General features: G+C 35.9%; 1 protein-coding gene and 1 non-coding gene across 7 annotated transcripts in view; one reads left to right on the top strand and one right to left on the bottom strand.

Moving 5' to 3' along the window:
- The window catches only part of EMSY (EMSY transcriptional repressor, BRCA2 interacting), a 127,659-nt gene extending 103,973 nt beyond the window's left edge, over positions 1–23,686 (top strand). For 3 of the 6 annotated variants that reach the window (XM_077113529.1, XM_077113528.1, XM_077113531.1), the window contains 8 exons: positions 1,151–1,349; positions 8,475–8,639; positions 10,380–10,535; positions 11,581–11,622; positions 13,854–14,005; positions 15,815–16,378; positions 17,347–17,847; positions 21,703–23,686. In XM_077113529.1, the coding sequence (XP_076969644.1) occupies positions 1,151–1,349; positions 8,475–8,639; positions 10,380–10,535; positions 11,581–11,622; positions 13,854–14,005; positions 15,815–16,378; positions 17,347–17,847; positions 21,703–21,894 (1,971 nt within the window). In that variant the 3' untranslated portion in view covers positions 21,895–23,686. The remainder of the gene's footprint in view (positions 1–1,150; positions 1,350–8,474; positions 8,640–10,379; positions 10,536–11,580; positions 11,623–13,853; positions 14,006–15,814; positions 16,379–17,346; positions 17,848–21,702) is intronic. The other 3 variants (XM_077113530.1, XM_077113533.1, XM_077113532.1) reach the window with 2 other exon arrangements.
- On the bottom strand, positions 20,996–21,097 carry LOC143645381 (U6 spliceosomal RNA). Its single transcript, XR_013157099.1, has one exon. It is a non-coding gene; the product is annotated as a U6 spliceosomal RNA (small nuclear RNA).
- Positions 23,687–27,336: the final 3,650 nt, after the last annotated feature.

Genomic DNA, 27,336 nt, shown 5'->3' with positions numbered 1-27,336 from the left:
TCTATTCTACCATACTTAACTTGTGGGTATCATTCTGCTGTACATTCTACAGGTTGTAAAATGACTCCTGAAGTCATTACAGGTAAGAAAAAACAAGGGCAAAGGCTCTTGTCACAATCATGGGTGTTGCAATCTGGCATGTACCACTTAAAAATTATATGTGACTTAAATGTCATGTGCCCATATATTGAATTAGTCTTTCATGAACAGTGCTGTGCCCAGAGCATAATAAATACACAAAATGCTATTTTCCATGCCAGGAAAATATCAATTCATGATCTAGCAATTTATCATTTAAAATAGTGCTTTAAAATTTCATCTGGAGTGGCCTCTCTCTCTAGCCAACACAACAAGCAAAATCACCACCCTCCCCCTGTCTACGTGGGACATGACTCCCAGGGATGCGGACCTTCCTGGCAACGATGGACAGAAATCCTAGAATGAGCTGAGACTCAGCATCACGGGATTGAGAAAAAACCTAGAATGAGCTGAGACTCAGCATCAAGGGATTGAGAAGCCCTTCTCGACCAAAAGGGGGAAGAGTGAAATGAGACAAAGTGTCAATGGCTGAGAGATTCCAAACAGAGTCAAGAGGTTATCCTGGAGGTTATTCCTACACATTAAGTAGATATCACCTTGTTATTCAAGATGTAATTGAGAGGCTAGATGGAACTGCCTGAAAATGTAGAGCTGTGTTCCAGTAGCCATGTTTCTTGAAAATGATTATATAATGATATAGCTTTCACAATGTGACTGTGTGATTGTGAAAACCTTGTGTCTGATGCTCCTTTTATCTACCTTGTCAACAGACGAGTAGAACATATGGAATGAAAATAAATAATAGGGGGAACAAATGTTAAAATAAATTTAGTTTGAAATGCTAGTGATCAAAGGGAGGGGTAAGGGGTATGGTATGTATTAAATTTTTTTTCTGTTTTCTGTTGATTTCTTTTTCTGAATAGATGCAAATGTTCCAAAAAATTATTATGATGATGAGTATGCAACTATGTGATGATATTGTTAATTACTGATTATATATGTAGAACAGAATGATAAAAATAGGAATGTTTGCATTTGCTTTGTGTTTTTTGGTATTTAAAAAAATAAAATTTTAAAATTTCATCTGGATATATTTCTGATTTTCTTCTAGGTTCTTATTAAACCCAAACCAGTGACGTTTCAAGCCACCGTTGTTAGTGAACAGACAAGGCAACTGGTAACAGAAACATTACAGCAAGCATCCAGGGTAGCAGAGGCTGGTAATTCATCTATTCAAGAGGGAAAAGAAGAACCACAGAGTTATACAGATAATAGTTCCTCTTCTACAGAGTCCTCCCAAAGTTCCCAAGGTAAGATTTATTTTACTTCTCATTTATACAGTTACTACTGGCATAGTACTGTAGTTCCAAAATAGAGGCTGCATCTAAAGATTTCAAAACAGACTTTTATGTTTTGATTTGTCAATACTTTTGGTTTAGTTTTTTTGTTTGTTTGATATTTAATCAATAGGCTGAAGTTTTATTTTTGGTGATGTTTATCAATGAATGGCATATGTTCATCAAATAATCGGTAAACTTTAGATGGTGATTTAATCAGGTAGGTACTGTTAAACAGATCAGAGCCATGATTCCTAGAAGTAATTCTCATAGTCCTCCCAATCAGTTTGGGTAAGTAGAGGAAGAAGTATGTAAGAAATTGAATACAGTCTCTTTGAAATGATGGGTGCTGAAACTTGAGAAAGAATCAAGGTGGCCAGAGGTGAGCGGACTCTATGTAGGGTGACTGTACATTCCAGTTTAGCATAACTATTAATAGTTCTCCCTTTCATTTTCAAATGTATCTCTACATTTGGAAGAGCTAGAAAGTTAGACTCCACAGCAGGGAAGCTCTTTGCTTTCAGGTTTTTTTTATTCGTGTTTATTCTTCTGGGAAGTCTCTTGATATAAACTCATGATCATAGGCTTGAGACCTTCTGCAAATCTAGTACTCATGTCTACCCGTTATCTTAACTGTCATTATTGTCAGGTGGTATATTTATGCCTATACTTATGAGTTTCTCATGCCACTCAGCAAAGCTGTTTATCTTCCCTTGTTTATCTTCACTCACTCCATTTCCTCTCCTACCTTCCCATTATCCTCTCTGGACAGCTTTTTAAGCACTTTCACTTTTCTAATACAGATTTTTTTGTGTTGCACAAGTATTTTATTATTTAACTTTCCACTGGAGTCTCCCCAGATTAGTCTTATGTGGTTCAAATTGCTGATTATTCCATTAATCCAATTTGACAATGATTTATTACCTTGTACTATATGCTAAGCATTGTTCAATACCCTACAAAGATTGAATAAAATGTAGTTCTTACCCTCTAGGAGTTTAAAATCTAAATAGGGCAAAAAAAATACATGTACAACTCCAGCATATGGTAGGATTTTTTAAGTAAACAAAATGCCAAAGACTGGAAATTCACACTCCAATAAAGAGATGATGACAAAGGTCTTCATGAAGAAGGTAGCATTTGAAATCATTCTTGAAAAATTGATCAATTAAAAATAAGTTAAAATACTTGTTTTAACAATGTGTCATTCATTTTAGAAAGTGGATGGTTTTTTCAGCATAAAAATAGTAACACTATTTTCTGAATACAGTTTGCTAAGTTTCACTTTTTCATTCTATATTGATTTTAATATCAGCTCATTTTCTAGTTACAGTGGAGTGATGCTTATTCTCCAATAATTTCTTTTGAATTTACTGATTTGATGATATCTATAAATTTAATTCTTAGTTCAACAGATCAGCTGCTTTTCCCTCTTTTATTTTTAAGTCAATAATTTCTTGAATAATACTAGCCCTTTTTTGTCCTTGTGAAATTTTTTCATAGAGATAGGTAAAATGTTTAGCTTATGAGTTGGTATTATGGGGGCATGAACATAAATATCTACATGTATACAGTATCTCAAGTTAATCTTTGAAATTGCTTGTCTTTTCCTAAGGTAGGTTGTAAACCTTCCCAATCACTACTTCCCAAACATACCATTATCATTAGTGAGTCTTTAGTTTTCATACTAAGAATGGGACAAAAATTTGGCTATATATGGATATGAGTGTTATGTTTTTAAGTCTATTGCTTACATCCATTTTATTTATTTGTTCTGAATCTTTCATTGTATATTTTGTTTGTTTTACAAATATTCAGTAATACAGAAGATTTTCACAGTTCAGAACAGACATATCTAACATAGTTGACTATAAAACCAAGATTTTATAATCTGAATTTGTCATTCCACCTCCCTCCCCACCCCTTCCCCCATATCCTTGTATGGTTTCTTACTACAAAGACAGAGGGTAGGGAATATATATGCTGTGATTTAAAGAGAAAGGGATTAAGGTTTTATAGGAACTTACTGGGAATGTAGACACTAACATAGCAATTCATTTTTTCTTTAAATTGATTTGGAGTTTTTAACCCTGTTTTTCTGAGTTTCTAACCCTGTTTTTCCTTTTTAGTGTCTTTTTCTTTTGATGCTATTTCAAACTTAACAGAAAAATTCTAAGAATAGTAAAAGTTACACCTGTCTATACTGTTTACCTGGATTCACCACTTATTTATGTTTTACCCTATTTGCTTTATCATTGATTCTCTCTCTGACACCCCCCCACACTGTCTGTGTTTGTGTATACTGTTTTAATTTCTTAACCATTTGAGGGCAAGTTGCAAGCATCATGTTCCTTTATCCCTCTAAATACTTAAATCTGTAATTCTGTATTTTCTCATGGTTATATGCTTTATAACCAAGGTACAATTATCAAAATCAGGAAAGTTAGCATTGTTACAATACTGTTATCTAATCTACAATCCATATTCAGGTATCATCACTTATCCAGTAGTATTCTTTATAGCTTTTTTCCCCCTTGTCCACAGCCCAATTCAGGATCATGCATTTCATTTATCTGCATTTAACTGTCACAACTCTTTTTTCTCCTTTAACCTGAAATAGTCTCTCAGCCTTCTTTGTGTTTCTTGACCTTGATATTTTTGAGGAGTTTACAGTTACTTTGTAAAGTATCCATCCCTTCAATTTTGTTTTGTCTGATATTTCATGATTAGATTAAGCAAAATTTTCACAGATGTGTTGTTGTGTCCTTCTCTATCATATCAGGAGGCACATGGTGTCACTTTGTCCCAATTACGATAATGTTAACTTGGATCTCTTGGCTAAGGTGTTGTTCTCCAGTTTCCTCCACTATGAAATTCCTATTTCTCCCTTTGAGGTTAATTTCTGGGGGATACTTTGGGATATGTAAATATCATGTTTCTTATCAAACATTTGTCCATTAGTTTTAGCATCCGTTGATTGGTTTTTTAAAGTCCATCATTCTTTTTCCATTTATTAATTAGCATTCAACTACAAGGAAGAATCAACCTTTTCTTGATTTCAGATCCTATTTCTGGAGACTTGCCCCGAATTGTTTATGCTAAGAGAATTCCTCGATTCCACTTGTAGTTCCTTAATTTCCCCCCACTGTGCCTTATCCTTAAGGAGAATTAATTTCGGCCCTATACCTTAGTCCTGAATTGTCTCCTCACAGTTAGAATAGAGGGCTTCATCATTTCCCTTTTGTGAGATTTTCCTCTATTCCCATGGGAGAGATTATCACTCCTTCCACATTATGCTCTCACCATTGCTTTGTACTACCAGCTACTTTAACACTGACTATTTTATTTTGTACTTTTTGTTTGCTTGTTATAATTGTTTTCTTCTGCACTAGGCTACCGCTTCTCAAGGCCAAGGGTCACATTCGTCTCTATATCCAATATTTAGTAAAGAGCCTATAGTGAACATTGAGTAGGCACTCTAAAAGTTTCACTGAAACTGCAGAACAGCAACTATAATAACTTGACATAGGATTAAGCTTCAGCCATAGAAACTTATTTTGTTACCTGAGGCCAAAATGTTGTTTCCTCTCTAAGATGGCCCTAATCTTGTGATAGGCCTTTTAAGTGCTATATACCTGGACTATTGCTTAGACATTGATAGATAGCTAGGAGATTGAGCCTGATGAATTAAGACCATACTTGTATAGTCCACTGACTAAAGATTGGGACATACGCTTCCCATAGTTCTTTGTCTTTCTCCTAAATGGATCATCTTTTTTCACTTTCTTACTTAGGTAAGGCCTCACCTCGTTGGGTTCCACATGCCTTCGGTATGAGAGCACTTTGCTCCCTGTATCTCAGTGCTCTAACTTAGTTTAGGTGAAAGCAATACACCCCTACACACAGACACACACATGTATTAAAGGTTTCTTTATTTATAGCCTGTCTTATTTCCAAAGTTTTTAAGGTAGAATAAATAAAATACAATATTGTGTTAAGTAAAATAGAAGAGGACAAAGAATAGAACGAAGGATAGGGATTTAAAATAGATCAAGGTATGGGGCAAACACAAAAATGCACCCTGTAAAGCTATTACTTTGAGTAGGCCACAGCTAGCTTTCTAAGATATGTTCCTGAAGCTCCATCATCTTGGTAGGTCAGGGTGAGGGTAGGGAATAAGCTAGTGTTAAACAAAACATACTTACAGCAGGACTTTCCAGACCCATTATGTGGTAATATGTATTGTGAAAGATGAATAGTGGAATACATAAATAAAATGTTCCCCAAACGTTTTTGACCATGGAACCCTTCTTTTGCAGACCATCTTGAGGAACTAATGTTCTCTGGAACATTTTAGATGATACTGTCTAGGCAAATTAAATACTCTGAAGGCCTTGAGCTTAGTGACAGTGCTTCAGAGGGAAGGTACATTTTACATCATAGAAGGATATAAACATCTTGGGATGAGTTAGAAAGATGATTTAGATGAGTGAGGCAAATGGAAATCGTTTTGTATAAGGAATGGTTGGTGGAGACAGGATATTTTACCCTGGAGAGGAGGAAATAGAGGGTAGTCTGAATTGAGGGGTTATAGAAGCTATCATCAGTTACCTTAAGGACTGTTGTATGGAGGAGGGAAGCATACTGATCTTTGTGAATATATAGATGGGATATTGTGTAGAAGTTACAGGAACACCTATTTCCACTCAATAGAAGAAAAATGTCTTATTGTTAGAGCTGTGCAGAGATGGAAAGGAACAGTCCTAGAAATTAGTGAATTCTCTTGTGCTGGAATTCTCACACTGGTTGAGGATATTGTGAAGATTTTAATATAGGATTAATGATAGTACTAAATGCAGTATAAGATCCCTTCTGGCTGGGAGGTCTTAAGATTTTATAATGGTGTTATTTAGGTTCTATGTAGTAAAGACATGGAAAATAGTCTTCCATACACTGATGCCTGAGTCTGCCTTTGACTGTGAATCTAAAGTGTGTATCTCTACTTGTAACAGGTGTCTAATAAATATTTGTTAAAAGACCTGTGGGGAAACTAGTTTAGATGTGTGAACACTGTATAATTCTATGGTACTGGTGAGATCAGGTTTCTGGTGACTTCAAAGGCAGTAGATTTATCAGGGTCAAAACATAAGGAAAATAGGAGAGAGAATCATTCAAAGTACAGTTTTCACATCCGGGTTCATAGTTGTTGGCACTGCTGCAGTGATACTTTACTGAGTATGGACAGAGAGTGATCAATCTCTCCATCCCTACCAGATGATGTTATTCAGAGTGATTGTGTCTAATAGTTGCTCCCATGTGGAAATTTGTCTTCCTTTTGCAATCTCTTTCTACCTTAGCTCACTACAAACACAGTCCATCTTCTGAATGTTCTGTGTGTCTCAGAATTGGGTTGCAAAGTCTTTCTTGGCTTATAGTTTCTCTCACCTAACAAAAAGATACTTTTATCATCATGAGAATTTCTTAAGCTTTAGAATTTAGGTTGTATAAAAGGAATCATTCCTTAATCAGTTCTCTTAAGTTTAAATTCTATATTGCTTCTTAGAATGAATATAGAAAAACTTTTGTATGCTTCAATGACATTTGATATTGGAGTATAGTTTCCTTCAGACTTCTCTCTATATATTTTTAATTTAAGAGAAATTGTACATCCTAGTTTTTTGGGGGGGAATACAGTTTATTAATGGTTATTAAAAATTCCAGATTATTGTATATTAATTTTGTTTTCTTTGGTAAGGCTATTTTGTTCGAAAAGCCTTCCCCTACCCCCACCTCACCATATCTTTTTGGACAACTTTGTGACTCAAAAATATATAGTTCATGGAGGTTGAATTTTTGTTATTTTTTTTATTGTTTTTCGGTCTACCTGAAATCTTTTCATTCTTCTTTGATATTTTCACTGACCATTCCAATTCAAAGCAGTGTGTCTTACTTCCTATCTATTTGTCTTATTTGCCCCAATCATTTGATATTTACTCCAAAACATAAAGTGATATGTATATCTTTATTTTATGTCTCTCTCATTGTAATCTAAACTTGGGAATAGGGATCATGCTTTTATATCCTCTAAATTTCCTATATGGTATCTTAGACAAAAGAATTTAGAAACATAGCAATAGTCTAGTCTAGCCTGCTTATTTTATAGATGGAAAACTCAATAAAATAATTTGTTACTTGATTTGATGCACATTTAGTATTTATATGCATACATATAGTATGAATATGATAAACCATGAATGAAGGCAGTAGTTTATTTGAGACTATTTAGGAGTCTTAGAATTGAAGAAAACTTTCAGGCTACACAACCACAACATTTCTATTTTCCTTCATAGTTTATAAAGCTTTTTTAAATACATCATTTCATTTTATCTTCAGAATTTCTATGAGGTAGAACAATAATTTTATTATTTCTCTTTTAGATATGATGAAACTAAGACCCAAAGACTCAACCTGCTAGTAATTGTAGAGCTGAACTTTAGCCCAAGACTTTTAACTCCAAATGTTATCCTTATCCTATTGTATCATAATACTACTAAGTCATCTATCCTTCCCTGTTATTGGTGGGCAGGATTTCCTTTCAGTAATTCAGCCATCCAGTAAGTGTTAACTGAGTGTTCATGCTGTAATACAGAACACATTTTCAAGTGCATTGGGGTAAATAAGACTCTTGGAGTATTTTGTTCTTATTATACACAAACATGCACCTACCTACCCAAATGCATACCCATTTATTATAGCAATTATCACATTGAACTGTAATTTGTCTTTTTACATGTCTGTCTCCCCAACCAGATTGTGTGCTTCTTGAGCATCCTCTTGTTATTCTGTGAGCTCCTTTGTCCTCAGTGTCAAATACAGATTCTGGTGCATAGATGCCCAGCTTGTTGAATCAATGAATGAATGAGTAAGTGAATACAGAAGTGAAAGACGTTATGCCCTCTGGGGGCTTACAGTCTTGTTGGGGAGATAAAGCATGAAGTTTACAATAAATACAAAGATAAAACAAAAAACAAATTGTTTTTTTTTTTTAAGAGAAACTTTGTTTATAGGGTTTGTTTTTTTTTAACTAATATAAAACAGATTCCCAGCCTGTAGTTCATGTAATTGCTTCCCGGCGTCAGGATTGGTCAGAACATGAGATTGCAATGGAGACTAGCCCCACCATAATTTATCAGGATGTATCCAGTGAATCACAATCAGCTACTTCAACAATCAAAGCTCTGTTAGAACTGCAACAGACAACAGGTATGGATTCACATGCTCAATTGAGTGAAGCATGTTTTCTCTAGAGATGGATTGTGCTAAAATACTACCACTGTTATATTTTCTGTTATTTCTTAAGCACATTTCCCCTTCTGGACTTGTCTACAATCATTGGTACAATCTGTTTACTTGTCAGTTCATTAAGATGTGTACAGGAGTACTAAAGGACTCTACTAAAGGTAGAAAATAGTAGAAAGGAGAATAAAAAATGGCAGGGCTTCTTACTCTTTGTCTTCTGTTTAAAATGGACAATTTTGTTGCTTCTTGTCACCAGAAAGGAGTAGGGCTGTTACGTCTAAGCATAAGGATAGATGCAGTGCCACTTCCAGTGCTAATCAAAAATAGCAACAGGCAGAGGGAACGGCCCCTGCCATCCTCCTTGATGTTGATGGAGGAGTTTTGTGGTCATAAAATATTATTGATGGTCTCTTGCTTACATTCCAAATTGGTTTCATTTTACTTTCAGATTTATTCCTTCATATGGGTTAGCAGCTTGAGCATCCATGCAAGCTGTCCTTAGATAACAAGATATCAGTAATTCTAGTTATTCAATATCTTCGATAGACTCCACGAAAAACCTGTGTTAGTTATCCTGACTTTTCTGTTATAATAGGTCAAAAATTGTCCTCATTTAAGGGAACTTAGCAATTACCTTATCCAACCCTTTTATTTTATGGATAAGTAAACTGAGATCCAAAAAAAGTACCTAAATGGTTACAGGCAGAGTGAGACTCCATGTCTTTTGACTCCTACCTCCATGTCCTCTCTACTTGTGGAGTCGCTTTGTATTCTTTGGTTTTGTTTTGTTTGCTTTGTTTAAATGATTGTTTTGACTTGGTCGTATTACATATGGGTGGGAATAATCTGAATGATCATTCAGTGGACTTAGTTACTGGTTACTTTTTGTTGTAACATCCACTTTACATTACACATTTAAGTCTTGGTTAATCTTTCTACTGGTGTTATTTTTGGCCTTAGGCGTTTCCTCTGCTCCTTTTCTTTGACACACTCAGCCATTTTGATTAATGTCTTTAATCGAAAGTCAGTGTCCTCTTTGTACTACTTTAAAAATTAGAGGGTAGTAGATTTTGTAGAAAAAGTGATATGGATAATAAGTTTATCCACTGAAACTATTCTTGATTCCGAGTGCTCCTTCAAACATTTTTGTAGGAACAGAGGGTATGTTTTTTTCTGACACTGAACATGTTTATTCTTTGAGAGCACTTGAAGACATTCTTTGGAGATTTTCTTGAGTTTTTAATAGATCAAGTTAAGCTAGTCACTGGGCTGTGCTATTCAGGGTAGATTGTGCCCTAGAAGAAATCATACTGTGTACTCCTTATTCATTCTTTGTTTTTAGGTTGGTGAATTCAAGAATATCAGGGACTACCTTAAAGAAAGTTAAAGGAAATGTCCTAAGGGGAATGTGTTCAAGGCAAACAATAGACTCGGTATTGTTTAAATCACTGTACAGCACTGTAATTGTTGGGAGGGACAGGGAAGTTTTAGTCTGATTGTTTATGAGTCTCAGATTTTTTGTTTTGTTTCATTTAAAGCGCTGTACAGCCATACATAGCAGTTCTGCTTCCTTTTCAATTCACTACCTCCATAGTCATTGCCAGTGTACACCGCAGAGGACTGGTTCATTATTCCCCTGGACAACTCTGGTTTTGGTACTTGTTTGTAATAAAAGTTCATTTTTCCCTTGACTTTTTTATGCAGTAAAGGAAAAATTGGAATCTAAACCAAGACAACCCACTATTGACTTAAGTCAAATGGCAGTACCTATTCAGATGACCCAGGAAAAGAGACATTCTCCTGAGAGTCCATCCATTGCTGTGGTAGAGTCAGAACTAGTTGCTGAATACATCACTACTGGTAGGTGTCCTATTGAAAAGTAGTATTATGGTAGGAAATCTACCTTTCTGGATTTCACGGGATGGTTTATTTGGGGGAGTATAAGGAAAAGTACATATGTATATAAAATAAAGGAATGTATTTTTTTATATTTACAGCACTTTTCTAGTTTGCTCTTAGGGTAAATTCACATTGTCCTTGGGGTTTACCCTATGTTTAAAGACTAGGAAAAACAAACAAACAGTAGGATCCTGCAAAGTTTGCAATTAGTATAAAATTGCAAGTTGGTCATAAATAACATCTTTGAATATATGGCAGCAGTTGTAAAGAGGGGATAAGATATCTTTTATCTAAGAATAAGTATTTTTATGTATCTAGAATATTTAGATTGAGAAGAAGTGGGTTAAGGGAGAAAGAAAGTATAAAATACAAACCTTTTTTATTCTTAAGGAAAAAATTTGGAAAATTTAAAATTCCTATAGGAGTTCTGTTATAATGCAAATTAGACATTTGTTTAAAATGTGTTCTGGCAGTAAAAACACTGATATTTTTGGATGGCATACATGAAGTAGAACAGAAAGGATAATAGATTCATTTTGTCATATTCTGGTGAGATACTCCAGAATATGGAGAATTCTTCTTTCTGTTTTAGATACTTCATTACCTTTAGCTTTGATATAGTTCAGAAAATAATAGTAATGTGAATAAAGAGTTAGGAGAGATGTCTGAGGAGAAATGCCTCCTGTCTTAAATTTTCTTAAACAGAGATTAAAGAAGAACATAAGGTTGCAAATGTTTGAGGGACATAAATACCAAAGAGAAAGATGAATTTTTTACATTATTTCAGGAGATGTTATTAAGACTAATGGGTTAAAATTACCCAAAGGAAAAATCCAGTTGTGAAAGCCATTTAGGATCTTTCTTTAGAAATATTTCACAGAAAACTAATTAAAGTAGAGCCCAGTATGTTGGGGAAATTAATATTAACCTCTGGGGGTAGACTAGATTATCATATGGTAAATAGATGAAAAGACCTATGATTTCTTCCCTTACTTATCCTTTTCAGAACGCACTGATGAGGGGACAGAGGTTGCTTTTCCCCTTCTAGGTAAGTGGTGTGCATCCATTTGTAGCATAATTGAAGGTAAAAACGATCATTGTTTTAGGGGGAACCACTTAAATGGATGCGCTCTACTCTGATCTGGTAGAGGAAAGGTAAGCTCCATTTAGTGAAAGGGAGAAATTATCATTTTGCAAAATAGTGGGATTCTTTCTCAGAAATGACAATCTGGAATAAGTGTTATTTAAAGAACTCAGTGACTGTTTTTGTGGTGTGCATGGGGCTCAGTTAAGATCATTTCAGCTGTTTTCCAAATATTTGCTATGTTACCTCCTTCCACAATCTTTTCCCATCATACCCTGGTTGCATGAGCTTTCTTTGACTTCAGAGCTGGCTGTGTATTATCCTGCATTGGGTACTGTTCTCTCTAAATTTCCTGGAACTCTGGGGAAGTACTTTGAAGAGATTTTTAGTATCTTGAATGAGGCTTATTTATTTATTTATTTTTAACACGGGCAGGCACTGGGAATCGAACCCGGGACCTCTGGCATCACAGGCAAGCATTCCTGCCTGCTGAGCCACCGTGGCCCACCCGAGGCTTATTTTTAAATGATTTTAGTTATCTTCTATTTAACCCATTTCATTTCTTAATGAAAAAATTTAATGTAATTAGGAAGATTTGTATGGGCAGCAGAAATAATTTCATTTAATCAGATAATTTCATCAGAAATGTATTGTATATTTTTCATAGGCACATTTCTGTTGATGTGTCCATCAAAAATAAACTTCTCTTATTTGCTTGTTTTTAATATTGGTATGATTTCTTTTTTTCTCCTACAAAATTATATTGTAAATAATTTTAGTAGTTCTTCTTTTAATATAGACCGTGATTCCCCTTTTTCAGTTCATTTGGGTGTATGTGGCCCTAAAGATTTTATTAACTCATAATTTAAAATGTACATATAAAGCATACCATGAAATACAGTAAGGTATTACAGTACATTGATACAAACTGGTAGAGCTGCCTCTAATCTTCTATATGACATGTAGGCATACATACAGCAACAGTAGAAAAACTGCATTTGTGAATATGGATAGAATATGTCATGAAAATAGTTTATCTTTCACTGGATAGTTTTGTGGTTTTGTCCTTTTAATAAACAGCATTTTTACAGTGATTTCTGTAATGATCATCTTATTCTTGGATGCTCTACTCTGACCTTTCAAAGATGCAGCCAGTTCTATTTGAAATTGTAGATCAGGGTATATGAGTATTAAGGACCATGTAGAAAAAAAAAAGTTGAAATTGAGGCTCATAAAAGATGTTCGATTGACATCAGGTGGATATATAGTTTTAATTACTCCATGGGACCTTTGCAGCAGTAAAAAGTGGAGTTGTTTCCTACACAGCACACTCACTCATTTGTTCAGATGAACTAATTTGGGGAATATGAAAGAACAGTGAGTTTTTGATTCTTTTGTTAATCTAAACATTTGTTTAGTATTTTACAGATTAAGAAGCATATTTTAATCCATTATATCACTTGGTTTTCTTCTAGGTAGAAACAGTGAACTTTTTTATGCCAGTAAAAAACAAAAATCAAACAAAGCAAAACCTCTAATTTTAGAAATAGAGTTAAGTGACCTCTTCTCGTGACTGGTTGTGGCAGTGAGGCAAAATCCAGGTCTGACTCGTGGACTTTTTCTGTAGTATCACTTTGACCTTTTACATCTTTAAGAACTGCAAAGCTCTGAGACAATATCACTTCATGCAAAGGACTGAGTTTTTCTTATTTTTGATGTTGCTTTTGGAACTAGGACTGATAATTTAAAGAACCTGTATTGCCTAACTATCCTATCCTAACCTTAAAGGTAGTAGCCTGGGATTTGACTACAGAAACTGATTATCAGTTTGTTACCTTACGGGGATAAAAGTCATTGGAGAAAGAGTATACTACCAGGAGAATGTAATTTGAAGGGACTTTTCCCCCTTTGAGATTAGTTTTCACAGTGCTTCTACATGCATTTCTCATCTCATCCTTGCAATAGCTCTGAAATTCCCATTTTATAAATTAGGAAACAGGGTCTCAGAGAAGATAAGTGACTTTCTTAGAGTCACACAGCTAACGAATAGGCTGACTCAGGTTTTCTGCCTCCTGTTGCACAGGACCACACCTTTTCTTGGTGACCCTAGTTCACAGATATTTGTTTAAAATGACTGTTCTTTACAGTTGCTTTGGTAATTTCTGGAGAAATAACATCACCTCTTCTATTTTCAGTCAGCCATCGCTCCCAACCCCAACAGCCTTCCCAGCCCCAGCGGACTCTGCTACAGCATGTGGCTCAGTCACAGACTGCAACACAGACTTCAGTGGTGGTGAAATCCATTCCAGCATCTTCTACCGGTGCAATCACCCACATTATGCAGCAGGTTGTATCTCTTCTTTTCCTTCCTACCTTCTGTAACTGCCCCATTCCTGAAATGATTCAGTTTCATCTCTTATTTTAGGAGGAGAAATATCTGAAACATAGAATTTTTATGTAGTCCTTATCTTTGAGGAGTAAGTAGAAAAAATAAACAGAGAGTCTTAACACCTAAAAATATAATTAAGAAACAGTATTCTTGGTTCTTCTGTGAACTCTTAGCATTTTTTTTTTTGCATGGGCAGGCACCAGGAATCGAACCCAGGTCTCCAGCATGGCAGGCGAGAACTCTGCCTGCTGAGCCACCATGGCCCACCCAACTATTAGCATTTTAAAAGATGAATCTGTTGACATCAGAAACAGTCACTTTTTAATTGTTTTGCTATTTTTATTGTTATGGAAGAAGTTATCACTGAGGTGAATAAGAGATTGATATAACTTTATTTTATGCCATATACCATGCTTTGAGCTTTATTAACATTAACTTTTAAAATTCTTACTATGATCCTGCAAGTTTGGTATATTATCCTTTAAAAAAAATGAGGAAATAACATGTTCACAGTGGTCAAAGTAACTTGCCTTGGGTGTCAGAGCCAAGATTTAAACCCAGATCTGTCTTATTCCAAAACATACTACATCTGTTGTGTTATATAAATCTTAATTAGGCCATGGATATCAGATTTAAGCATGACTTCTCAGTAGTAGTCAAGCAATCACCATCACTCAACTGATAGCAATTGACCCTAATTGTAGGCAAACTATTTGAAAGGCAATGAAGAAATATTGAATTAAAAACTTGTACATGTAAAGACATATAGGAGACGGTTTCAGTTGAATCTCAAAAGTTCTAAAGTTTTGAGTGCCACGTGTGGCATATGACAGTACAGTAGGGAGGATGGAGATGTTGTGGATCTTCCCACGTCACTGAGGGAAGCTAGCTGGCCAGAGGTTTTGCTGGGTAGCAGGTCTTGCTTGACCTGGTGTTTGTCCCTTATCTGGCACAGGTTCTGACACTGGCTTTTCTCAAGACACCTAGAGAAGTTGGATAGGATAGCCCTAACTGTCACTCAAGATTGATGCCTTCTCCTAACATTATTATAACTTACATAAGGCCATCTCCCTTTCTGCTGTTAGGAATGCTCTAACTCCCTCCCCAGTTTCCTGCCCTCCTGGGATCCAAATCTCTCAGAAACAAATGCCTGTAGACCTGAAATCTGAGCAGAGGAGCCAAGAGAGCCAGTCCTAAGGGTTAATCATGCAGGCAGACCTTGGTGAATCCTGATGAACCATCTTTATTCCCAGGAAAGGCTTTTGTAGGGACTGGGATGTGCACATTCCTCAGACAATATCTCTTACCTTCCAGACAGTGCTGGGCATTCATACGGCCAGAGTGGGCTTCTTGAACATTGGCTTTTCTCTGGATGCCTTACTCAATTACTGCATTCTTTCTTAAGATGGGTTAACACCTCTGATGACCAGGCAAGACACAACTGTTTCCTGAGCCAGGGAGCCTTTCTCTTCCTTTTCTGTGTTGGGCTGTGCTTTCAGGGCAACCTTACTCTGCTTATCTACAAGTTCTGGGCCATCCAGTATTTACTGTATAAAAGTGAATAGACTTGTTTTTGCAGTACTTAATATTTGAGAGTTGGAGTTACAAGAGTCTCAATGTAAAAGCCCCCTTGATGTTTCTTGATCTTTTTAGACTCTTCTAAAAATTTTTGAATGAATTTCATAACCAAATCTTTTCTGTTTTGAGGAAAATGTAGCAGTTTAGGAGTTCCTATTTCATTCTTACTTTTTGCCTTTTTTCACTTAGGCATTAAGCAGTCATACTGCTTTTACCAAACACAGTGAGGAACTTGGAACTGAGGAGGGCGAGGTTGAAGAAATGGACACGTTAGACCCTCAAACAGGTCTGTTTTACCGGTCTGCTCTAACTCAGTCACAGACAGCTAAGCAGCAGAAACTTAGCCAGCCTCAGCTGGAACAGACTCAGCTGCAAGTGAAAACTCTGCAGTGCTTCCAGACTAAACAGAAGCAGACCATCCACCTACAGGCAGACCAGCTCCAGCACAAACTCCCGCAAATGCCCCAGCTTTCCATCAGGCAACAAAAACTCACCCCTCTCCAGCAAGAACAAGCACAGCCCAAGCCAGATGTACAGCACACACAGCATCCCATGGTGGCCAAAGACAGGCAGCTTCCTACTTTAATGGCACAGCCCCCGCAAACTGTAGTACAGGTGCTTGCAGTGAAAACCACGCAGCAGCTCCCTAAACTGCAGCAGGCTCCGAACCAACCAAAAATCTACGTGCAACCCCAAACTCCCCAGAGCCAAATGCCGCTCCCAGCCTCATCAGAGAAACAGCCAACAAGCCAGGTAACGGAATATTGATAGCATGCAAAATTAAACTTCTCTGTTCACGGAAAAATTGAGACCATCACGACCCTATCATGATAGCAGTGCTTTCTTCTGGCAAGAGGAAATCCAAAAGCCTCATTACGCTGGTATTACTTTACCCCATCAGAAAGTTGACATTAGGAAAGAAATGCACGCATTAATATAGGAAGAAAAAAATGATAGCACTCAGAACTTGATTTTGCAGGCAGTTTTTACTGAAATCACTTCAGCATTGACCAACAGTGTATAGAATTGATGTCCCTAAATTATATTTATTTTTAGGCATAAAATATTTATTTCCCTGATTGTAAATGCTTATTTCTGTGTCAGCAATGCTAAGTAAACTGCAGTCTTTTAAGGAGCTTCTTTGAACATCTTCCTTTGAAGTTTACATCATTACTCTCTAGTTAATAAATTTATTTTCTAGATTGTAGAGGAATTATCTGTGGGTAATCAAAAGAAAAATTATAGTAGGGAAAATCAGTGGCTTTGGAGTGATATATATGTGTATATGTGTATATTTTAAATACATTTATATATATATAAAATGTTTGTATAAATGTATTTTGAAGCAAAAGGTTAAAAAAAAAACTTCTTTTTATTTTATGAAGCCGAAGATTATATGAAATAATTTGAAATGGATTGAAGGTGTACTGTGTGGGGATGTAAATCCCAAAGGAAAACAAGGCTGCTGTGACTTTTTTTTTTCCTTTATTGCTTTGAACCTTGACTGGCTGAACAAAGGTTCTTTCAACCTTTCCTCTTTCCTAGGTTCCTTAAAAGTAACCAGATACTTCCTATCAAGCCCTCTTATTAAAACACCGAGCGTCAAAATGTCTTCCTAGTATACTGCACAAATGTTTCTTTTGCCATATTGTCTGGGATATTTGATTAGGTTTTCTCAAAGAGATGTAGCTGTAACACACACAACCCCAATTTATTTTCAGGTGGAGCAGCCAATTATAACCCAAGGATCCTCTGTTACAAAGATAACTTTTGAGGGGCGCCAGCCTCCCACAGTTACAAAGATAACTGGTGGCAGTTCTGTGCCTAAGCTGACATCACCAGTTACAAGCATATCTCCCATGCAGGCCACTGAGAAGACAGCAGTGTCAGACATTTTGAAAATGTCTTTGATGGAAGCTCAGATTGATACAAATGTAGAACATATGGTAGTGGATCCCCCAAAGAAGGCTCTTGCCACTAGTATGCTCACTGGTGAAGGAGGATCGTTGCCCTCCACCCGTGTGGTGGTGGCAGGGATGGTGAATTCCACTCCCCAGCAACAGAAATGTAGAGAATCCTGTTCAAGTCCATCTGCTGTTGGCCCTTCCCTAACAACAAGGAAAATCGATACACCAGGAGTGCCTACAACAGGCCAGTTCATGCGTATTCAGAATATAGGCCAAAAGAAAGCTGAAGAGAGCCCAGCAGAAATTATCATCCAGGTAAGAATTAGAAGAGAAATAAAAACTTTGGGTGTCTTGGGGATTGTGGGTTTGGTTGTGTCTTGGAATGTCAGAAGAAGGATCAGGTATTCCTCCCAGCCAAGATGATAACGAGACATAGAAATTATTTTTGAAATGGTGTTTGACAAATTTGGCTTAATACTTATTACAGATATACAAATCTACATTGGTGTATTTTCTGAAAGAAAATCATGGAAAATTCGTGAGTATTGTCACACAGCATATCTTAGACCAATCGCCCTGATGCCATATGGGGCAGCTTGCTTTTATAGATGCAAATCGCATTTCCCTGTATCAACTCAGCAAATCAACTAGAAGATCAGCAGTCCAAACTTTGGCTCCCAATCTGGGCTCAAAAACACCTGAAACATAGCTGAATTGCACTTCTATTTCAAGTTAATTTCAAAGACCCTCCTTGGAAAAACACAGTTCTTGTTTTTGAAACAAATTTATGATTGTCAGAACAATGAAACTTCAATTACCTGGAATATCAGGAGAAACATGTTGTATGCAAATGTTTCTAACTAATTTAGTTTTATATCTAACCAGAGATTAACCTTAAAACTGCTTTTTATTTCAATCAATGTTATTAAAAATCTTGTATGGTTATTTTCCTGCCTTGGTAAGTACAAGTTAGAGATCGTGATGGAATAATACATTGACAGTGTATCTTCTGTGCCTCACATTCCCTTCATTCTGAGTCATGTGTCCTTGTGCATAATTGATTAAGGTTAAGAAATTACAGATTCCAGACTAGCCTCTGGAAATTATGCTTTATGAGCACATTTTAGTTTACTGAGAATTTGGGTTTATTGAAATATTGATAGTCTAGGCTTAACCATAGAATCACTGTTGTGTGATGTGGAAGTTTTTATCTTATTGTGTAAATCTAGGCGCTGCATGAGAGAATGCAAATTTACCAATGTTAAATCAAACAAAATGTAATTAAGCATGGAGGAAATGCTTGAAGGCAAGTAGAAATGGCTATTGAATTATTCCAATAACCTGCTCCCCTCTATAAAAACAAATGTTAGAGAATGAAACAATTCCTGACTAAAGAATTTGTTGTGACTATTTCCCCCCCTAAAGCTGTAGAATTTAAAGTGGAAAGGAATGGTTTCCTGTCTTTGCCATGCATTGTGTGACTTTGGGCAAGGCCACTTAACCTAACTCTGCCTTAGTTTCCTCATCAGTAAAATGCCATGCCTACTATACAGGATTGTTGAGAGGACTACACAACATTGAGATTAAGCACCTAGTTCAGTGCCTGGCTCATAGTGGTCTCCCAATGGGTGGTAGCCATGATTATTTTTACTAAAATTTCCTCAGGCTACAGCGGATTTGCATTGGTATAATTATTAAATTAAAAATCATTTTGGATAGTTTATTTGGAAATTATTTTTGTGTACTTTATTTACAGGGATAAAAAATGTGATTTACTTCATGTATCAAGGATGGTAGCTGATGAGTAGATTCTCTACAGAGTACTCTGCGAACTTTTAGCAGTTCCATGTGTTAGGTGTGCTGTTGGAGAGAAAAGGGCAGCATAGTGATTAAAAACCAAGCTTTGAGTCAGAAATACCTAGATTTGAATTTCACCTCTACTGCTAGCATTATGGCTTTAGGCAACTGAGTTAACATTTATACTTCAGTTTTCTCACCAGTGAAATGTAAACAGTAACATCTCATCAGGTTGTTTTATGGATTAAATGAAAAAAATATATATAAAACACCTGGTAAAGTGTCTGAAACAGAGTAGATTCTAATAAAGATGCCTCTTGTTGTTATATCATCAATAATATATTGCTAGAACATTTTCAGATCTTAGTTATACTTAGCTTTAATCTTAATTATTGATTTTACTGATTCAGAAATACCTATAGGGATTAGTAAAGAAAGTCTGCAGAAGTGCTTAAAGAATATTGATTCCTTGAAGAACACTCTGTAAAAATTTAGTGAGTTTAATATTAAATGCTTTGAATGAATAGCATTGTTTTTTGTAAACAGACGATCTGTATTTCATTCATTTGTTCATTCATTCATTCCACATGTATTATTAATCTACTGTGTTCCAGGAACTGTGGTAGGTACTGAGGATGGAGTGGTAAACAAGATGGATTTATCTTCTGACCTGAAGAAGTCTCCATATATTGAATGCATGAAATTTTAGAACTATGTGGAGCTTTAGAGCATGTCTTCCCCATCTTATTTTACACACGATTAAACTAAGGCTCAAAGAAGGGAAGTGACTTACTCAGAGGCACACAGCAAGTCAGAGCCAGACCTAAACTAATCCAGGTCTTCTGACCCCATCTAATACTTTTTTTTTACAATGCTATTTTCCCAATGATCAGGTGTATGGAACAGAGGAAACAAACAACTGTACCACTCTAGAATGAATGCCTAGGCATCTTCCATTATTTTCTTGGTAGTGCTAAAACTAAATGTACTTCTCCCTCCATCCAGTAAAGGTTATTTTGGTCAGTTATATTTGTGAAGTGCTGGTATTCAATTTTACTATGGGGATTTTAACGTTAAAAATATATTATTCATTCTCCCAGTGTTTATTGAGCATTTAATGTGTGCCAGGCCTTGTTCAAAAAGCTATGGAGTCTAACACTGGACAACATAGTCAAGATCCGTTCTCTGGTCCATGTTCTCATGGAGTTTAAATTCTAAGGACGAGAAACAATTTAACAGATTATCATTGCATTTTTCATGCAATGAAGGAAATGTTATAGGATGAAATAGAGGTGAGAAATGAGTGGCCCACTACTTTTTGTTTCAGGGTCATGGAAAGAAGATTTCTCTAAGCCTTTTTTCTAATTATTTGAGCTAAAATACATAACAAGAGGGAGCCAGGCATGCACAGATTTCGGGGAAGAGTATTCCAGGAAGAGGGGAAGAACTAGTGCAGACGCCCTAAGGTGCAAGTGAGTTTGGCATATGGTCAAGGAGGTTGATTTTTATAGCAAGTACAGTGGAAAACAATGTTGAGTTTTAAGCAGGAGAATGAAATTAACTAATGTACCTTTAAAAAAGATCTGTCTAATAAAGATGAGGAAAAGAATCTGACAAGGAAATATTAGCCCACAATATGTATATACATCTACTGTTTTCTTTTTTTTTTAATATAGAATGCTTCACGAATTTGCGTGTCACCCTTGCGCAGGGGCCATGCTTATCTAAATCCTTCCAATTTTAGTATATGTGCTGCCGAAGTGAGCACTGGTATTTTTGTTTTTAAACTGTAGTTTTGTCTTCTCTTATTCTTGAATCCTTTCACTACTCTCAATTTTCAATAAAATTGTTACTTTGTGACCCAGATTCTTTGGATCACAAAAAGGTTTTTAGAAGACTTAAAATACATGTGTATCAGCAAATTAATCATTCAGTTTGCAGGAAGGAGCAAAGTTTGACTACATCTATATTTAAATTTGCTTAATGATCAAGTGAAAATGGCCTTCAAAGTTTTTGTCTCTCGTATTAGGCAACAGACTTAGCCTCTTTTGTTAGAAGAGGCTCCATAAGAAGTGGAAATCATTTTGAGTTGTACAAGACTTTGATTGGAATCCTGGCATTACCCCTGACTGACTGTGCAGCTTTGATTAAGTCACTGAACCTCTCAGTTTCCTCATTTGTAAAATGGGAATAATACTTTCCTTATAGTAATGTTACGGAGATTTAGTAGAATATATGGGAAAGTACCTAGCACGGTGCCTGGCATTTTCCAATAAATGTTGATTTCCTTTTTTTCTTCCTTAGCATTGTTGGAGGAATCCTTCTGTTACTTTTTCTTACTGTAAAGTTTCTCTCTTGTGTCTTCTTTTTCAGGCCATTCCCCAGTATGCTATTCCTTGTCACTCCAGCTCCAACGTGGTGGTGGAGCCCAGTGGGCTCCTTGAGCTAAACAACTTTACTAGTCAGCAGTTGGATGATGAGACAGCAATGGAGCAGGACATAGACAGTAGCACAGAGGATGGAACCGAACCAAGCCCCTCTCAGAGTTCTGCTGAAAGGTCCTAGTGTTTTGGACACAGGAGTGCACTTTAAAATCTGCTTGTTTACCAAGTGTCCAGGGAAGCCCTTGTATTTTAATGTCAGAGAGAGCACTTTGCCTATAATTAGGCGGTGGACCTTGAAACAGCAGAGTTTTCAACAAGATATTGCTGCAGGAGTAGCATTTTAAAACTCACAAGAGAATGTACTTTTTTAAGAAAAAAACAAAAAACAAAAAAATGCACATCTACAGTGACTTGATATTCTTTCTGTGTTGGACCATGCCGATGGAAAAGTTCTTCTTGCAATGGAAAGAAACTTTTCCTGTGAATGTTCCTCAGCTGGTTTCTACTGAGCAAAACACCATCAAAAAAGAAGAATGTGAATAGTTTGTATTGTTGAAATGGTGTGTCAGGAATAGTTTTTTGTTTTTTTTTTAATCTTACATGTTTTTGCAAATCTCTGAAAGTGTTACATTGGCAAAATGTAACATTTTGCATTTGCTCAGTTCATAATTAGTTTATAAAATTTCTAGGAAAATACTGGCATTAAAAAAATCCTTGTTGGATGGCGGAAATCAGATTACTGACCAGTGGAAAGTGCTTTTTTGGTGGCTTGTACATTCTCACCAGTCATGTGCTAATTTATTGTGTTATTGTTTCTTTGTGCTCGAGGCAGCACATTTTGCCTTATATTTATTTAAGTGTAAAAATTTCAAAACAGGCCATAGTCCTTCAGACATATTTCCTGTAAACCAGGATTGCCTACCATCTCCACCTCCAACCTCCCCCTCCTTCCCTTCCCCTTTCTCCACACCTCCCCTTTGAAAACAACTGAGAAAATGTTTCATGTGAAGCAGAGGAAAAGAAACATTTTCTGATCCAAAGGAAATGTTCAGTTACGTTAAGGAAAACAAATTATTCATCCATATGATGCTTTCTTACATTGAAATTGCACATTCATGTTGGACTGAGACTTTGAAAATAACTTTTAAACTCTTTTTTTAAAACCCCTTTGAAATGTATAAGTTCATTTACAGTTCTAAATGTAATTTTTTCAAGCATCCCACCTTTTTAGAACACAGTGTTCAAGCAATATGTTTGGGTCTTGTGATTGTTGTCTGTCACAAGTAGAGTGAGGGGTAAGAGGGTGGGAGGGTAAAAGTCAATTTTGACAAGTTTTGGCAAAGGAAACTATACTTCTCATTTTTAAAAAATGTAAATAGAAAAGTTTTTAACGGTTTTATATGGATTTCACTATAAATAAGCATTTTAAGACTGACAAATGTTGAACTGTACATACATTTATCAGCATAACTGCCCAATTTTTTGGTGCTGAAGTACTGTAAGTAGAATTCATCAACAGTCTCCTAATTTTTGCATCTACATCTGAAAAAAAGCTGTGATACTATAGTTAATAAATTCCAACTAGAGTGACACTGAAGATTAAATACAAGCATTCATAAGATGCACTGATCTCTCTGGTGGTTGTCAAAATTTTACTAGGTGATAATGACTTACCTGTAGATGGAGCTGTTGGATATTATTTTACTGTACAAATTCTTGTGTAAAGGACTTTGTGACTCTGTTTCTAGTTAAGTAATTTTTTAACCTCTTTTGGGTCATAAACTTCTTTGAAAATCTGATTAAACTATGAACTCTCTCACCAAAAAGATATACATGTTAGATTTTGCATACAATTTTAGGGGTTCTTGGGCCCTAAAGCCTATCTATGTATAGTCCAGGTTAAGCCCTCTGTTTTGGTCAATACATTACTTACAGATGTAAGTTTTTATAAAATAAAATATCTTTTAAATATTCATGGATCAGGTAACAAGAGCAAACTTGAATAAAGTTATTATGTTCTACGTATTCTGGCAGCATAGCATACCTGTATCCCTTTGAGAATTTAGTCTTAATTATGTTTCAGCAACTGGAATGGCAAATGAAACTACCATAGTCTATGTTTATTATAATTATTATAGATATTAATAAATTATCAAGTTAAGGGATTTAAATATTTTTTTGCTTTTAAGTTGTTAATTCCAAGGAAAGCATGAATTATTTATTCAACAAATATTTATTAAGTGTCTTCTATAAGCCAGGTACTATATTCTAAGCCCCAGCATACCACAGTGAACAAACAAAATCCTACACTTCTGGAGTTTACAAATAGGCCTTGCTTTCTGCAACGTGAGGGATGAAGGAAGGAGAAAACAAGAATGACTTAGGTTTTTTGTTTGAGTAATTGCATGGGTGGTGATGCCATATATCAATCCAGCCATCCTTTTACTGAAAGCTTTAGCAATGTAAATATGAAATACTAATGTAGTCCACAAGTTTAATGTAATTTAAATGTACATAAATCATACCTGTGAGGGATACCAGAGGTTACAATGCAAATGATGCAAAATTACTAGGATCCTAATAACATTATAGGCAGTGATAAGAAAAATCCATTCAGTTTTATGTAAACTTTATAAAGTGCCTAGTATTGCAGATGCATTTTATAGTAAACTTTGAAAACTTTTTTATGTAAAATTTTTCTGAGATTTCATATACTATGCGATTTACCCATTTGAAGTGTACAGTTCAGTGATTTTTAGTATATTCACAGAGTTGTGCAACCATCACCACAATTTTAGAATATTTTCATCACCCTATAAAGAAACCCTGAACCTCTTAGCCATCACTCTCCAGTCCCACCATCCCCTCCTTTCCAACCCTAGGCAACTATCTACTAATCTGCTTTTTGTCTCTATAGATTTCCCTATTCTGAACATTTCATATAAATGGAATCATACAATATGTGGTCTTCTGTGACTGGGTTCTTTTACTTAACATCATGTTTTCAAGGTTTATCCATATTGTAACATGTACTGGTACTTCATTCCTTTTTAATGGCTGAATAATATCCCACTGCATGGATATACCACATTTTATTTATCCACTCATCAACTGATGGACAGTTGTGTAGTTTCTGTTTTTTGGCTATTATGAATAATGTTGCTATGAACATTGTATACAAGTTTTTTGTATGTTTTCATTTCTCTTGGGTGTATGACTATGAGTGGAATTGCTGAGTCATATGGTAACTATGTTTAATTATTTGGGGAATTGCCATTGTTTTCCATAGGGACTGTACTATTTTATATTCCCACCAACAAATGAGGGTTCTAATTTCTCCACATTCTGGTCAACACTTGTTATTATCTGTCTTTTTTATTATAGCCATCCTAGTGAATGCGAAGTGATATTTCATTGTGGTTTTGATTTACATTTCCCTAATGGCTAATAATGTTTAGCGTCTTTTTTTGTCCTTATTGGCCATTTGCTTATCTTCCTTGGAAAAATATCTTTTCAGGTTCTTTGCCCAGTTAAAAATTATGTTTTATTATTTAAATTGAGAACTTCTTTTCCTTTTTAAATTTTGCTGTGGTAACATATATATAACATAAAATATCCCATTTTAATCATTTTCAAGTTGTATATTCAGTGGCATTAATTATATTTATAACATTGTGCTACCATCCCCACCATCTGTTACCAAAACTTTTCTATCACCCCAAACAGAAATAAATTAAGAATAAAGGAAATACTACTCTTAGGAGAAAAGTAATCTGTTGGAATAGGAGACAATACAAAGGAAATAGTGGTCAGGTGATCTGGATTTGAGTCCCAGCCTCCTCTCTTTATCATATGTCCTTGAGCAAGTCACATTACTTCTCCAAGTTAGTTTCCGCATATTACAAAGTGATTACCTTTGATTCCCTGGGATTGTTGTGATGACTAAATAGTGCATGTAAAGGTGCCAGGCACAGAGAATTATATGCTTGATTTTTTTGAATCTAGTAGTTCTATCTCTCCCACTGTATAAATAGAAAACTGAGGGCTCAGAGAAGCTAAATGAGGTACACACACTTGCATGATTAGTCTAAGCCATGAGTTGCTACTTTCTGTAGAAGGATGTGTTTGTCTTCAAATGCAGGACTGTTCACTGAAGTGACAGAGGAAAAGTTTAAGTCAGGAAGTAATGCTTGAGCTCTGATCTGAAGGAAGAGGAAGAACCAGGATTTAGGTAGGCAAGAAGGGGGAAAGCTGTCCCCCTTCTTGGGATAGCAGCTGTAAAAGCTGTGTAGTAGGGGGGGCATATAATGTTGGTCTATAACATGAACTCTTCACTAGTCTTAGGTATCTTGCACATAGAGGTGCTCAATGCAGGCTTAGTTGTTGTTATTCTTGTTTCCTTAGTTCAATTATGTGTCACAAATCTCATTTAGGAAGAAGTAGAGTGAAGCAAAGTACCATATAAATGAGGCCTTTCCCAGAAAGTACAGTGAAACAAGTCTGTTGCCTCTGCTTGCAGGTGTATAAGCCTTTAAGCAAGATTTGATGACCTATGTATTGAAACAAGAACTGAAACAGCTGGGGCAGATTGGTACTTATGAGAAGGCTTACTCTGCCTTCTCCCTTTCATGCTTACACTAGCACTGTAAGCAAAGAAAATGAAAACATTTGTACTGTTTTGTTTTGTTTTTTTTTAATCAGACGACTAGATTTGAATCCTGACAATCCATGTGACCTTGGACAAGCTCTAGAGACTTAAAATAGCAAAGAATGGAATGAGTTCTAGTACTACATTATCTGATTCCTACTTTAAAAAAGACTAAGAAACAATCATCCTCATAAATCTGGTGTACTAACTTTTATTTCCCTCCCAACAAATAGCGATTGTGTACTTACTAGATGCAGACATTGAGGATGCAGTTGTCACTCGGGGGAAAAAACCTCCACCCTCACAGAGCATCCGACCTAGTAAACGAGATTACAATAAATGTAGTAAGTGATGGAGAAATACACAGTGCCATGATAGCATATAAATGGGGGGGGAGGTGCATATCAAGAATAGTTTTCCTCAGGAAGTAATGCTTGAGTTGTGATCTGAAGCAAGAGGAAGAACCAGAATTTAGCCAGGCAAGAAGGGGGAAAGCTGTCTAGGCAAATGGGACAGCAGCTGTAAAAGCTCTGTAGTAGGAGGGGCATGGTGCCTTCAGGGAACTCACGGTAGGTAAGCATGGCAGCAGTGTGGAAAACAAGGGCAGAGTGGTGCGAGAGGAAAGTAGAGATCAAACTTTTGGGACCTTCTAGGTCATGATAAAAACTTGGGCCTTTATTATATGATCAATGGCAAGTAATTAAAAAGTTTTAAGATTTGAAGTTGCAAGATGTATTTATAGCATTAAATATTTGGAGCCATGTTGGTTCATTAGAACAGAAAGATATATTTGACATTTCTTTTTTGATGTCACTCTCATGTTCTTTACTCAAACATCTTCAATTGTTCCCCAATGGAGTAGTATAAATATGGCATTCAAGGCTCTTTGCCAAAGCCTTAATATACTTTTCTACTTCAAAATCTCATGTCACTACCGCTGACCTGCTGTATACTCTGCTTTTGAAAGTCTCATAC

The sequence above is a fragment of the Tamandua tetradactyla genome, chromosome 8 (assembly GCF_023851605.1).
Source record: "Tamandua tetradactyla isolate mTamTet1 chromosome 8, mTamTet1.pri, whole genome shotgun sequence".
Lineage (NCBI taxonomy): Eukaryota > Metazoa > Chordata > Mammalia > Pilosa > Myrmecophagidae > Tamandua > Tamandua tetradactyla.
Note: the sequence above shows the minus strand (reverse complement) of the source record. Positions and strands in the feature narration are given on the sequence as shown.